Source organism: Salvelinus sp. IW2-2015, unplaced genomic scaffold (genome assembly GCF_002910315.2).
Source record: "Salvelinus sp. IW2-2015 unplaced genomic scaffold, ASM291031v2 Un_scaffold912, whole genome shotgun sequence".
NCBI classification, from domain to species: Eukaryota; Metazoa; Chordata; class Actinopteri; order Salmoniformes; family Salmonidae; genus Salvelinus; species Salvelinus sp. IW2-2015.
In genome coordinates, this window is record NW_019942644.1 from 404865 (window position 1) to 421345 (window position 16481).

At 38.1% G+C, this 16481-nt stretch overlaps 1 protein-coding gene across 1 annotated transcript in view; it reads right to left on the minus strand.

Moving 5' to 3' along the window:
- LOC139024044 (dual specificity calcium/calmodulin-dependent 3',5'-cyclic nucleotide phosphodiesterase 1C-like) overlaps positions 1–16481 on the minus strand; it is a 69817-nt gene that overhangs the window by 30511 nt on the left and 22825 nt on the right. Inside the window, exon 2 of the mRNA XM_070438423.1 lies at positions 14494–14520. Coding sequence (XP_070294524.1) covers positions 14494–14520 — 27 coding nt within the window. The remainder of the gene's footprint in view (positions 1–14493; positions 14521–16481) is intronic.

Consider the following 16481-nt stretch of genomic DNA (forward strand, 5'->3'; position numbering starts at 1 on the left):
TGCACTGCACTCAGCTCAGAGGCTGTGTGTGTGTGCGTGTGCGTGTGCGTGTGTGAGAAAGTTGCTTTGGATAAAAGCAAAAATATATTATTATTGCTGATTTTAGCAACCCAGAACCATGTAGAATCTCAGTGACTGGTCAGTGTTGGGTCTGAGCCCAGTATTGGTGTTGGCTGTGGTGCATGAAATACAGGGCTATATTTGGATGCCATATAATTGCTTTACCATGTTTTTTCCCATACTTTTTTTCATAAGCGCAAAACAAGTTTAAACTTTCTTGATATTGTTTGAAAACCTAGAGATGACCCTTTCCAGCAAATGGAGAGAGGGACGAAAGCCATTTACTATGATCTGATGTTGTGAGTGAGAAAGAGAGAGAGAGAGAGAAAGAGAGAGAGAGAGAGAAAGCGAGAGAAAGAAAGAGAAAGAGAGAGAGAAAATCAATCTGATGCTGATTCAGATCTGCAAAAAATGACAACAAATTGGCTTTATGTGAAATGCATGAATCATGACAGAATAATGCAAAAATAACATGGAGATTAGTCCAGTTCAATAATCCAAAGGAGACTCTGATGCCAGATGGCCAGAGCAATGATGTACTGCACAGTATGTTACTAAGAAAGGAAAAATACTTGGAGGCCAACCATACTGTAGGCAAGTCTTAAACTAGACCAAAGAACTGACATATGAATGAGGACTCACCCAGAACGAAATCTTATGTGTATGCTGGCCAGCTACGTTTCATCTGTTACAAGACACTGAGGACWMTRAGGCACAATCATGTGCTAGTGCATTAACTAGGCCTACTCCTAACTATGTATCTAGTGTAGCTGAATTATTCCTAACTATGTGTCTAGTGTAGCTGAATTATTACTAACTATGTGTCTAGTTAGCTGAATTTATTACTTAACTATGTGTCTAGTATAGCTGAATTTTATTAACTATGTGTCTAGTGTAGTGGATATTATTACTAACTATGTGTCTAGTATAGCTGAATTATTCTAACTATGTAGATCTAGTGTAGCTGAATTATTACTAACTATGTTTCTAGTGTAAGCTGAATTATTACTAACTATGTGTCTAGTTAGCTGAATTATTACTAACTATGTGTCTAGTGTAGCTGAATTATTACTAACTATGTGTCTAGTATAGCTGAATATTACTAACTATGTGTCTGTTAGCTGAATTATTACTAACTATGTGTCTAGTATAGCTTGAATTATTACTAACTATGTGTCTAGTATAGCTGAATTATTACTAACTATGTGTCTAGTATAGCTGAATTATTACTAACTATGTGTCTAGTGTAGCTGAATTATTACTAATCTATGTGTCTAGTGTAGCTGAATTATTATAACTATGTGTCGATAAGTATAGCTGAATTAATTACTACTACTGTGTTAGTTAGCTGAATTATACTAACTATGTGTCTAGTAAGCTGATATTTACTAATATGTGTAGTTAGATAGCTGAATTATTCTAACTATGTGTCTAGCTTGAATTATTACTAACTATGTGTCTAGTATAGCTGAATTATTACTAACTATGTGTTCTAGTATAGGCTGAATTATTATAACTATGTGTCTAGTGTAGCTGAATTATTACTAACTATGTGTCTAGTGTAGCTGAATTATTATAACTATGTGTTAGTATAGTGAATTATTTACTTATGTGTCTAGTATAGCTAGATTATTACTAACTATGTGTCTAGTATAGCTGAATTATTACTAACTATGTGTCTAGTATAGCTGAATTATATACTAACTATGTGTCTAGTATAGCTGAATTATTATCAACTATGTGTCTAGTATAGCTGAATTATTACTAACTATGTGTCTAGTATAGCTGAATATTCCTAACTATGTGTTACGTATAGCTGAATTATTACTAACTATGTGTCTAGTATAGCTGAATTATTATAACTATGTGTTAGATAGCTGAATTATTACTAACTATGTGTCTAGTATAGCTGAATTATTACTAACTATGTGGTCTAGTGTAGTGAATTATTACTAACTATGTTGTCTAGTGTAGTGATTATCTAACTTGTGTCTAGTATAGCTGAATTATTACTAACTATGTGTCTAGTTAGCTGAATTATTACTAACTATGTGTCTAGTGTAGCTGAATTATTACTAATATGTTCTAGTGTAGCTGAATTTCTAACTATGTGTCTAGTATAGCTGAATTATTACTAACTATGTGTCTAGTGTAGCTGAATTATTACTAACTATGTGTCTAGTTAGCTGAATTATTACTAACTATGTGTCTAGTATAGTGAATTATTCATACTATGTGTCTAGTGTAGCTGAATTATTACTACTATGTGTTAGTATAGCTGAATTATTACTAACTTTGTGTCTAGTTAGCTGATTATTATAACTATGTGTCTAGTATAGCTGAATTATTATAACTATGTGTCTAGTGTAGCTGAATTATTTAACTATGTGTCTAGTGTAGCTGAATTTATTCTAACTATGTGTTAGTGTAGCTGAATTATTACTAAACTATGTGTAGTTAGTGAATTATTACTAACTATGTGTCTAGTATAGCTGAATTATTACTAACTATGTGTCTAGTATAGCTGATTATTATAATAACTATGTGTCTAGTGTAGCTGAATTATTCCTAACTATGTGTCTAGTGTAGCTGAATTATTACTAACTATGTGTCTAGTGTAGCTGAATTTTACTAACTATGTGTCTAGTATAGCTGAATTATTACTAACTATGTCTAGTATAGCTGAATTATTACTAACTATGTGTCTAGTTAGCTGAATTATTACTAACTATGTGTCTAGTATAGCTGAATTATTACTAACTATGTGTCTAGTATGCTGATTATTCAACTATGTTCTATGTGTAGCTGAATTATTACTAACTATGTGTCTAGTGTAGCTGAATTATTACTAACTATGTGTCTAGTATAGCTGAATTATTACTAACTATGTGTCTAGTATAGCTGAATTATTACTAACTATGTGTCTAGTATAGCTGAATTATTACTAACTATGTGTCTAGTGTAGCTGAATTATTCTAACTATGTGTCTAGTATAGCTGAATTATTTACTAACTCTAGTGGTCTAGTATAGCTGAATTATTACTAACTATGTGTCTAGTATAGCTGAATTATTACTAACTATGTGTCTAGTTAGCTGAATTATTACTAACTATGTGTCTAGTATAGCTGATTTATTACTAACTATGTGTCTAGTATAGCTGAATTATTACTAACTATGTGTCTAGTATAGCTGAATTATTACTAACTATGTGTCTAGTAATGCTGAATTATTACTAACTCTATGTTCTAGTGTAGCTGAATTATTACTAACTATGTGTCTAGTATAGCTGATTATTATAACTATGTTTAGTATGCTGAATATCTAATATGTTTAGTATAGCTGATTATTACTAACTATGTGTTAGTGTAGCTGAATTATTATCTAACTATGTGTCTAGTATAGCTGAATTACTAACTATGTGTCTATGTATGCTGAATTATTACTAAACTATGTGTCTAGTATAGCTGAATTATTACTAACTATGTGTCTTTGTATAGCTGAATTATTACTAAATATGTGTCTAGTGTAGCTGAATTATTACTAACTATGTTGATGTAGCTATGATATCTAATGTTGTATGTAATCCTGACTTGTATATATGTGTCTAGTTAGCTGATTATTACTAACTATGTGTCTAGTATAGCTGAATTATTACTAACTATGTGTCTAGTGTAGCTGAATATTCTAACTATGTGTATAGTAAGTGATTTATTCTAACTATGTGTCTAGTGTAGCTGAATTATTCTAACTATGTGTATTATATGCTGAATTATTTAATCTATGTGTCTAGTTAGCTGATTATTACTAACTATGTGTCTAGTATAGCTGAATTATTACTATAACTATGTGTCTAGTGTAGCTGAATTATTACTAACTATGTGTCTAGTTGCTGAATTATCTAACTATGTGTCTAGTGTAGCTGAATTATCCTAACTATGTGTCTAGTGTAGCTGAATTATTACTAACTGTGTCTATGTGTGCTGAATTTTACTAACTATGTGTCTAGTGTAGTGAATTATTACTAACTATGTGTCTAGTATAGCTGAATTATTACTACTATGGTCTAGTATAGCTGAATTTATTACTAAATACTGTGTCTAGTATGCTGAATTATTACTAACTATGTGTCTAGTAGTATGCTGAATTATTACTAACTATGTGTCTAGTGTAGCTGAATTATTATACTAATATGTGTCTAGTATAGCTGATTATTCTAATAGTGTAAGTATACTGAATTATTACTAACTATGTGTCTAGTATAGCTGAAATATTACTAACTATGTGTCTAGTGTAGCTGAATTTTTACTAACTATTGTGTCTAGTATAGTGATTATTCTAACTATGTGTCTAGTATAGTAGCTGATTATTACTAACTATGTGTCATAGTTAATATGTTGTGTTGTGTAGTGTGTGTGTGTGTGTGTGTGTGTGTGTGTGTGTGTGTGTGTGTGTGTGTGTGTGTGTGTGTGTGTGTGTGTGTGTGTGTGTGTGTGCACAGGTTGTAATGTCTTTTCTCCCTGTGCAGGCCAGACAACAGCAGCCATTTGACAGTTCCGCAGAAGTCAGACAGACATGGCCCAGAGCACATAGTCAGTGCAGAGCAGGTTGCTTATCTTCTATTTTATGACTGTTAACTTCCTGGGAAATTCCTAGTGACAGTATTCCTGTAAGTGCCTGGCAGACCTTGGTTCAAATACTATTACAAATATTTCAGATACTTAAAGTGTTTGCTCTATCCTGCCTAGAATGCCAGATGGGCACAGTTTGTTATTTTAGGACTATTCTATCGGTTCATTAAGTCAGGCAAGCTCAATTGAGCTGAAATACAGTATTTGAAATGATTTCAAATAGTATTTGAACCCAGGTTTGGTGGCTGGTCTGGTCATGGTCATGGTCTCCTTGCCCTGACAGGAGTGGAAGGAAACAGTTCACTACTCTGTAGCTCTGCATTTAGCTCTTACCGTATTTCAATCTGTGCCATGGAAAAAAGGCGGAATCCCATTCGGCTGTTAGCATGTGATTGTTATAGCCCTGTTAGCCCTGTGGTGCTATGAGGCTTTTCGGGCCTGTGGGGCTATAGGGGCTATAGGGGAGGCTTGGTAGTATGCTGAGTGGATTGTTTACTCTTGTACTTGATGTACACACACATCCTGTAATTCCTGGGATTCAGTGTTTGTTAGTGATGAACAATTCATATAGTGAACCTCCAATGGTGACAACGGCGAGTGCTCTCATCCTGAAACCCTGTATTATGCATTCATTCACAGCACTGTGCGTCAACCTCAAGCCGTGGCCCCAGACAGTGATACATATGTGCTGCTATAGCAACAATGAAATGGAATGATTTGTCTCTCTATAATCTACTATAACGAAAGTGTTGATGCTAMGATAAATATAAATTCACTTGGGATGCCTTTCCAGCTATTAGTACATGCTGAATGATATGAAAGAACTGATAAAATGGCTGCTAAAAGACCAACATGTGTCCAATGAACTGTTTAGATAGAGAGATTAAATACTATACAACAAGTTGGCCAAATGTCAATGGACAGGTAATAAGCTGAACAGATAGCCTAGCTATTTCAAAAATATGAAACCTAATCTTGATGTTTGGTTGTTTGCCGAAATCATTAGAGGGAGCCTGAGGTACTGTACGYGAGACCTATGAATGTGGGGAATTGGAATTGGTAACTGCATTGCCAACACTTTCATTCCATGGCAGAATTGGTTGTAAGGAAACATGGCGCTGCAGGGTCTAATCAAGAGGAGAGAGAGGAGCAGACAGGCAGTTCTGTTGAGAATAGACAGTCAACATCAAGGGATTCTAATAGAAAAAGGAATGACAAGAGAGCGACATGGAAATCCACAAAAGCCAGGACAGAATGTTCACTGCCGGTTGTATCTTAGTCTAAGATATTGTTCAGACATTCTTGTAGTTATGGCTAAACAAGTGTCCTCTACATCTGTAACGATAGTCGTCATATTCCTCCTCCTCGGACGAGGAGAGGCGAGAAGGATCGGAGGACCAATTTGCAGCGTAGTAATTTGACATAATGAATTTATTTAAATGATAGACGAATACGAAACAACACTTGAGAATTTACAAAATAACAAACGCAGTCAACAGACCTGGACATAAGAACTTACATGACACGAAGAACGCATGAAACAGGCACAGACTACAAAAACCGAACGCACAAACAAACCGAAACAGTCCCGTGTGGCGCAACATACACAGACACAGGAGACAACCACCCACAACAAACAATGTGAAACCACCTACCTTAATATGGTTCTCAATCAGAGGAGATGAAAACCACCTGCCTCTAATTGAGAACCATATCAGGTCACCCATTAACCAACATAGAAACACATAACATAGAATGCCCACCCACACTCAYGCCCTGACCGACTAACACATACAAAAACAACAGAAAACAGGTCAGGAACGTGACAACATCCCCCTATGTGGACAGGTCGCTAGTGACCTAATGTTTATGGACCGAGAATGACCTATTTTCAGTGGTGTGGCAAACTGCCAACAACATACTGTATGTATATTTGATCAGATGCCAAGTTGTTCAAAGACATGCCCTCTATCAGAAACCAATTAAACATTATAGCAATGAAGGCCACATTCCTGAATAGAATGGCTACACATCACAATGATTGGCTGCTCATTAAGAGCTGCCTATCATTGGCAAGTGTGACAATGAAGAAAAAAACCCAGAGAGAACAAAACAGCTAGTTGCCAGGAAACACCACAGCACAGTGGATCAATCAACCAATCTGCTGCTAGGTCAGGGATGTACACAATAGAAGGTTACAGCTCGATTGGAGTCACAGCACACGCAAGTACACACACGCACACGCACACGCACACGCACACGCACACGCACACACACACACACACACACACACACAACAAGGGTTTGGATTTGGGTGGATAGGGTTCAAGGAGTTTTAAATGTTTTATTTTACCCTTATTTTACCAACACATTCTCATTTACAGCAATGACCTGGGGAGTAGTTACAGAGGAGAGGAAAGAGGATGAATGAGCCAATTCTAAGCTGGCCATGAACAAGTGGCCATGATTGTACAGTATGAGGGTCAGATTGGGAATTAGCCAGGACACCAGGGTTAACACCCCTACTCTTACAATAAGTGCCATGGGATCTTTAGTGACCACAGAGGGTCAGGAAGACAGAAAGACAGAGCCACTGAGCATACATGCACACTACAGAATAGATGAGACGGAGATGCTTCAGGGACAGGGTTCTGTGCACACTACAGAAGCATTGGAGTCAGAGACGTACCGTAGCTACTGAGCATGACACAAGGTATGGATGGAGAGGAGTCAAAGCCGGGGATACTAAAAAGGAAAGGTAGTTTATTGCCATCTACCCTATGTACAATGAATTGTATCTTTATTTAAATAGGCAAGTCAGTTAAGAACAAAGTCTTATTTTCAATGACAGCCTAGAAACAGTGGGTTAACTGCCTTGTTCAGGAGCAGAACGACAGATGTGTACCTTGTCAGCTCAGGGATTTGATCTTGCAACCTTTTGGTTACTAGTCCAACACTCTAACCACTAGGCTACGCTGCCGCCCAATATGATATCATCTCTTCATGCTTTTTACTGACAGTTGACTGTCAGAGGCACAGCTTGATTTATGTGCTGGATCAAAAGCTTTTACACCCTTGGAAATAAACTGTAGGAACAGGGGCTAAAATAGTGTTGGATATGATAATATGTTAGAGAGGGCTTGAGTGTAAACATTTGGCCAAGTAAACTATTGCTTTTACACTGAATGCTTTTAGACAAATACAAAGGGTTCAGAGATGCAGACTTGACAGAAGGTATAGCTAGAGCGAAATCAGAGTCAGGGATACTTTACTAAAGGATACTTATACTAAAAAATAAGTACTTAGCAGTGGTGGAAAAAGTACAYAATTGTCATACTTGAGAAAAAGTAAAGATACCTTAATAGAAAATGATTCAAGTAAAAGTGAAAGTCATCCAGGAAAATACTACTTGAGTAAAAGTTTAAAAGGTATTTGGTTTAAAAAAATATACTTAAGTATCAAAAGTAAAAGTATCAATCGTTTCAAATTGATTAAATTAAGCAAACCAGACAGCACAATTATTATTATTATTATTATATATATTTTTACGGATAGCCAGGGGCACACTACAACACGCAGACATCATTTACAAATGAAGCTTTTATGTTTAATGAGTATGCCAAATCAGAGGCAGTAGGGATGCCCAAGGATGTTTTCTTGATAAGTGCGTGAATTGGGCCATTTTCCTGTCCTGCTAAGCATCTAAAATGTAACGAGTACTTTTGAGTGTGAGGGAAAATCTATGGAGTAAAAAGTACATAATTTTCTTGAGGAATGTAGTGAAGTAAAAGTTGTCAAAAATATAAATAGTAAAGTAAAGTACAGATACCTAAAAAAACTATTCARGTAATACATAAGTACTTTGCACACTGGTACTTAGTAGAGTTGTAGGATCTTCATTTGACCTATATTGATTCAGCTGCATTGGTTCTACAGCTGCACCATCGAGAGCATTCTGACTGGTTGCATCACTGCCTGGTATGGCAACTGCTCGGCCTCCGACCGCAAAGCACTACAGAGGGTAGTGCGTACGGCCCTGTACATCACCGGGGCCAAGCTTCCCGACATCCAGGACCTCTATACTAGGCGGTGTCAGAGCAAGGCCCTAAAAATTGTCAAAGTCCAACCACCCTAGTCATAAACTGTTCTCTCTGTTACCGCACAGCAAGCAGTACCGGGGGCCAAGTCTAGGCCCAAAAGGCTTCTTAACAGCTTCTACCYCCAAGCCATAAGACTCCTGAACAGCTAATCAAATGGCTACCCAGACCCCTCTTTTATTATGTTATTACCTATGCATGGTCACTTTAACTCTACCTACATGTAGATATTACCTCAATTACCTCAACTAACCGGTGCCCCCACACATTGACTCTATACCGGGACCCCCTGTATATAGCCTCGCTATTGTTATTTTACTGCTGCTGTTTCATTATTTGTTACCATTATTATTTTTTATTTTTTTACTTAGCAATTTTTTACTTAACACATTTTTCTTCTTAACTTCTTAAAGCATTGTTGGTTAAGGGCTTGTAAGTACCTGTTGTATTCGGCGCATGTGACAAATAACATTTGATTTGATCTGCAACAACCTGATTTAAACATTTTGTCCATAATTTTGCTTGATCGGTGGTTTGGCTATTAGCTGGCCAAAAGTAGGCTACATGAAAAGTGCAATACTCTTAGTATAACTGTGTGYTTAGTGTAGGGCTGGGCGATATGGCAAATAAATTATCACGATATGTATACCGAAAGGTTGCTAGATCGAATCCCTGAGCTGACAAGGTAGAAATCTGTCATTCTACCCCTGAACAAGGCAGTTAACCCACTGTTCCTCGATAGGCCGTCATTGTAAATAAGAAGTTGCTCTTAACTGACTTGCCAAGTTAAATAAAGGTTACATTTTTTTAATTATGTGAGCTACAGTTAAAATGATACTTGAAGGAAAACTGTTCCATGTTTGTGGCCAGGGAGCACGTACCTGGGGTCAAATACATTGATAAGCTTCTTGAAACGTTCCTTTTCGACTGTGATAATTGGCAGCATGTCCTTAGCAATGCAATGCATAATAGCATTTGTGATGTCTGTCTTTTCGATGTTAGCTGTAGGGAATAAACGCTGTCAGTGTTGACTGCTTCGGTCAAACATCCCTAGATTGGCTGGTGCTTGAGGGGCGTTTATCAATACCGTGGCGCAAACTCAAACTTCCTGCATGTTTCAAAGAATGATTTTGCTTCAGATGTTGAAAAAGGTTTGTCGTATTACCAGACTTCGTAGCCACCTGTCTACGGAACAATTTGCACCGAACATTACTCTGCTCTTTGTTGGACTTCAAAAGCCAAACCACTTCCAAATTACTGAAACAGTTTAACCCTTTTTATCAATAATTTCTTCGTTGGAAGCTGMTCCTTCTCCATGGCTATCACTGCCACTGTTTTCACCCACATCGCTAATTTTTCGTGGTTAATAGTGGCTACTCCATCACTCGAGGTGCTAAGTGGTTTTAGTGGGCGTATACCTCTCCAYGTGCATATTGTCACTTCTCCGCACATTCCTGCTGCGTCAGAGCTGAAATGGACTGCTGTACCTAATTATTCTATATCGACATGATCGAAAATTAATCTAAACGTTTTTATATCGTTATTGGGGGAAGTAATTACCTCTATAATTATTGATAATGATTTATCGCCCAGCCCTAGTTTAGTGTGGGTTTTCAATGAATTTATGTAAATCACAAAGCTCATCTGCATTTCCTGCTGTGCAGGAAAATTATCAGCAACAAAAGAGTGATTAAATTAAGATCCTACATCTGTAGGTCTGCACTATGCATTATGTATCTGGCCTCTGCTCACTCTGGAGACAAGCTGCATGTACTATGAATACATCATCTCTTCACACTTTTACTGAGACAGCTTGACTGACAGTTGGCTCTTGAAGTCACAGCTTGACTCATATCTGTTCTGCTCATATCATTGATGCCTGATGAAAAGCTATTACGCTCTAACAGTAGATAGAGCTTCAGTAAACAGATGGCCCATTTTAGCTATGGCATCCTCAAAGCTAAATCTGAACGGCACTTTCCAGAATTTTGGTTTTTTAATTCCAATTGATTGATTGAAGTGAACACATTTTGAACATACTGTATAGTATCCCCTGTTGATGTCACATTGAGTGGATTGAGTGGGATAGTTCATCAGGTACCTCTAGTGGAGAGAACTCTATGGGCCATCTGAAATGACTCTAAATATGATTCAATATTTCAGTCATTATTACTTCAAAAACTGTTTCAATCAAAACCATTAAGTAACATTATCTATTCATGAAAAGGTGTCAGAATGATGGTTTATCAATCACTGAACCCTGTTTTAACCCAGCAGAGAATGGACAATAAATCCATGCGATCTGTGCAACTACACAGTTCACAACAATTCCCTTAAGCGACTGCTCCCTGACTCATTGGCCAAATACTGTACCCTCTAATCTCTCGTGGAGAGATGCAATTAACACAGGATGTATCGCACCGTCTGTCAATGCACTGTGGGATGCGACGACTAACGAGGAACTTTGTTCTGGTGCACAGATTTTTCCGTCACCCTCTAACCACATAGCTACAGTTCTGTTGAATACTGTATAACCACATAGCTACAGTTCTGTTGAATACTGTATAACCACATCTCAAACAGTTTAGTTCTGTTGAATACTGTATAACCACATAGCTACAGTTCTGTTGAATACTGTATAACCACATCTCAAAAGGTTTAGGTATCTGTTGAATTAGCTGGTATAACCACATCTCTAACAGTTCTGTTGAATACTGTATAACCACATCTCAAAAGTTTAGTTCCGTTGAATACTGTAGTAACCACTCTCAAACAGTTTAGTTCTGTTGATACTGTATAACCACATCTCTACAGGTTCTGTTGAATACTGTATAAACTCTAACGTTTAGTTCTGTTGAATATCTCGTATAACCCACATCTCTACAGTTCTGTTGAATACTGTAATAACCACATCTCACGAGTTCTGTTTGAATACTGTATAACCACATCTCACAACAGTTTAGTTCTTTTGAATACTGTATAACCACATCTCTACAGTTCTGTGTGAATACTGTATAACCACACTCTCAACGTTTAGTTCTGTTGAATATGTATAACCAAATCTCTCAGTTCTGTTGAATATGTCTAACCACATTCTCAAACAGTTTAGTTCGTGAATACTGTATAACCACATCTCAACATTGTTCTTTGAATACTGTATAACCAATCTCTAAGTTTGTTGTGAATCTGTATAACCACATCTACAACAGTTTAGTTCTGTTGAATACTGTATAACACATCTCAACAGTTTAGTTCGTTGAATACTGTATAACCACATCTCTACTGTTTAGTTCTGTTGAATACTGTATATAACCACATCTCAACAGTTTAGTTCTGTTGAATACTGTAAACCACATCATCAACAGTTTAGTTCTGTTGAATACTGTTAACCACATCTCTACTGTTTAGTTTTGTTGAATACTGTATAACCCCATCTCAAACAGTTTAGTTCTGTTGAATACTGTATAACCACATCTCTACTGTTAGTTCGTTGAATACTGTATAACCACATCTCTACAGTTTAGTTCTGTTGATACTGTATAACCACAATCTCTACAGTTCTGTTGAATACTGTATAACCACAATCTCAAACAGTTTAGTTCTGTTGAATACTGGTATACCACATCTCTACTTCAGTTTGTTGAATACTGTAAACAACATCTCAAACAGTTATAACTGTATAACCACATCTCTAGCTGTTCAGTTTTGTTGAATACTGTATAACCACATCTCAAACTGTTTAGTTCTGTTGAATACTGTATAACCACATCTCTACTGTTAGTTCTGTTGAATACTGTATAATACAGTATTCAACAGAATAAACGTCTAGAATGTGTATAATTCTACGTAGTTCTGTTGAATACTGTATACCCACATCTCTAAGTTTAGTTCTGTTGAATACTGTATACCACATCTCAAGTTTAGTTCTGTTGAATACTGTATAACCACATCTCTACAGTTAGTTTCTGTTGAATACTGTATAACCACATCTTACAGTTAGTTCTGTTGAATACTGTATAACCACACTCTACAGTTAGTTCTGTTGAATACTGTAAACCACATTCTAAAAGTTTAGTTCTGTTTGAATACTGTATAACCACATCTCTACGTTTAGTTCTGTTGAATACTGTATAACCACATCTCACTACTGTTAAGTTTCTGTTGAATACTGTATAACCACATCTAACAGTTTAGTTCTGTTGAATACTGTAAACCACATCTAAACAGTTTAGTTCTGTTGAATACTGTATAACCACATCTCACAGTTTAGTTCTGTTGAATACTGTATACCACATCTCACAGTTTAGTTCTGTTGAATACTGTATAACACATCTCACAGTTTAGTTCTGTTGAATACTGTATAACCACATCTCAGTTTAGTTCTGTTGAATACTGTATAACCACATCTCTACTGTTTAGTTCTGTTGAATACTGTATAACCACATCTCAACAGTTTAGTTCTGTTGAATACTGTATAACCACATCTAAACAGTTTAGTTTCTGTGAATACTGTATACCACGATCTCAAACAGTTTAGTTCTGTTGAATACTGTATAACCACATCTCAAACAGTTTAGTTCTGTTGAATACTGTATAACCACATCTCCACAGTTCAGTTCTGTTGAATACTGTATAACTACATCTTTACAGTTCAGTTCTGTTAAATACTGTATAACCTCATCTCAAACAGTTTCGTTCTGTTGAATACTGTATAACCACATCTCCACAGTTCAGTTCTGTTGAATACTGTATAACCACATCTCCACAGTTCAGTTCTGTTGAATACTGTATAACTACATCTTTACAGTTCAGTTCTGTTGCACCTGGCTCTACGTACTGCAGTGGAATACTAATGCAGAGTTCTGTATCATTATATTTCTCCACACTTCACAACCCACACCCGCCCTTACATCTCAGAAAAAGACAGACAGACAGACGGAGCTGTGCTGAGGGCCTGACTGTCTCCGACAAGGGCCATTGTAGAAGAGCACCTCTCTGTGAGCATGTTACATAAATGCAAGCGTTCAACAGGAGAATGCATAATGCAGCTGGGAAGTGTGTGTGTGCCTGCGTGTCTCCCTCTGTTTGTGTTTGTGTGTGTGTGTGAAGGCCACTTCATCCAACTTAACATTATCTGAATGTGCTCTTTGTGAGAGCCACTGAGCCCAGCAGAGTTCATCCATACTATAGGAAAGGGATGTATCAAGTAGTGTTGCAAAATTCCGGGAACTTTCAATAAATTCCCTGGTTTTCCTGAAATACCAGTTGGGGGATTCCCGGAATCAGGAGGGAATAAGCAGAAGTTCCAGGTTCCTCCAACCGGGAATTCCTGTAATTTTGCAACCCTAGTAACAAGATTCTCTAAACCCACACAGTAAAGTATAGTATGAATAAAGTATTTAAACCCACACAGTACTGTTTAGTATGAATAAAGTATTAAACCCCACATACAGTAAAGCTACAACAATAGCCTCATTTGACAGATATTTTACTGTCAAATAAATTCTGTTTACGTATGACAATTCAGCGCTAACAGATTGTTTGTTGAAAGATTGATCTAAGGCAACATCTACCAATGCTTTGTGTTATACATTTGTAGGCTAATGACTGTATGCATAAGATAAGAAGAGTTGGTATCATTATATAGCATGTGGGCATGTTTGATAAAGTAGAGAGACAGTAGACAGACAGACACCATGGCACGTACCTTTGAGACGTGTTTTTGTACTTCTGCCTGAAAAACAAGATGAGGAGTGTACATTAGATGAATAGGCCATACAAAGTACACCATCGCTCTGAGATAGAGCTGCAGCCCAAATGGCACCCTATTCCCTTATTCCTATAGTGCACTTTTGACCAAAGATTTTCAGTCAAATGTAGTGCACTAAATAGCAGGGTTGGGCTCAATTCAGAATWTTTTAATTGACTCCCATTCAACTCATTGAAATTGAATTGGCTACACCTTACAGGATGTAGAATTTGAATTTGAGTTTTAGTTACAGGAAGTAGAATTTAATTCAGTGCAAATCAAAGAAATTCCACTCAGTGATAGAACWTTTAATTGAATATGACAGGTCACACTTCCAGATACCACCTTAGTGTTTAGGATAGCCAATTATATTGTATGTCCTGTATGTCTGTAGTTACCCCGTATGTCCCCTGTATGTCCTCTGTATGTCTGCATATGTCCTGGTATGTCCGCTGTAGTTTGCTGTATGTCCTGTAATGTGACCTGTACTGTCCCTGTATGTTCCTGTATGTGCCTGTATGTCGTGTATGTCTGCCTGTATGTGACCCTGTATGTCCTGTATGTCCTGTCAGATCCGCCGTATCTGCTATAGTCCTGGTGTGTTCTGCTGTATGTCCCCTGTTCCTGTATGTCCCCTGTACATGTCCCTGTTGTCGCCCTGTAGTGTCCTTACCCCCTGTATGTCTCCCTGTAATGTCACCCTGGTATTCCCGTATGTCCCTTGTTGGTCTGCCTGTATGTCTCCTGTATGTTCCCTGTATGTCCGCCGTCATGTCTCCCGCTGTATATGTCCCCTGTAATTTCCCTGTATTGCTCCCTGTATTGTCCTCCTGTATTCCCTAGTAATTCCACTGTCAGCCTGCTGTTATGTCTCGCCTGATTCTGCCTGTATGTCTCCCTGTAGTCCTGTATCCGCCGGTAGTCTGCCTGTATGACTTGTAATGTCCCTGTATGTCCGCCTGTAATGTCCCCTGTTATGTCCCTGTATGTCCCCTGTATGTCTCCGTATGTCCCTGTATGTCCCCTTGTATGTCTGGCCTTGTACTGTCCTGTTCCTCTATATGTCCCCTGTATGTCCGCTGTAATGTTGCCTGTATGTCCCCCTGTATGTCTGCTGTATGTCCCGCTGTATTTCCTCTGTTGTCCCTAGTATGTCTCCACTGTATGTCTGCTGGTATGTCCCCTCTAGTCGCCTGTATGCCTGTATGTTCCCCTGTATGTCCTGTATGCTGCCTGTATGGTGCCTGTATGTTCCCCCCTGTATGTCTCCTTCCTGTATGTCCCGCTGTATGTCTGCCCGTATGTGACTGTATGTCCCCTGTAATGTCCCTGTATGGCTCCTTGTATGTCCCCCTGTAGTTCCGTCCCCGTATGTCCCCTGTAATGTTGACGTCCTGTATGTCCCTGTGTCCGCCTGTTTATGTCTGCCTGTAATGTGACCCTGTAATGTCCCCTGTATTCCCTGTATGTGCCCTGATGCCTGTTCCCTAAATGTCGCGTGTCTGCTATATGTCACCCTGTGTGTCTGCCTGTATGTCCGTTGTATGTCCCCGCTGTATTCCCCTGTATGTCGTCATTCCCGCATCTGCCTATGTGACCCTGTATGTCCCCTGTATGTCCTGCTGTGACTGCTGCATGTCCACTGTATGTCTGCCTGTATGTCTGCTGTATGTCTGCCTGTATTCCCCTGTAATGTTGCCTGTATGTCGTCTGCAATGTCCCTGTATGTTCCGCCTGATGTCCGCCCTGCATGTCAACCTGGTATGTTGCCTGTATTTTCCTCCTGTAATGTGCCATGGTATGTTGCCTATATGTCCATGCATGTCCTCCGTATGTCTGCTGTAGTATCCCTGTAATGATCCCTGTATGTGACCTGTATGTCCCCTGTATTGTCCCCTAGTCTGCTGTATGTCCCTGTATGTCCGCCCTGTATGTGACCCTGTTGT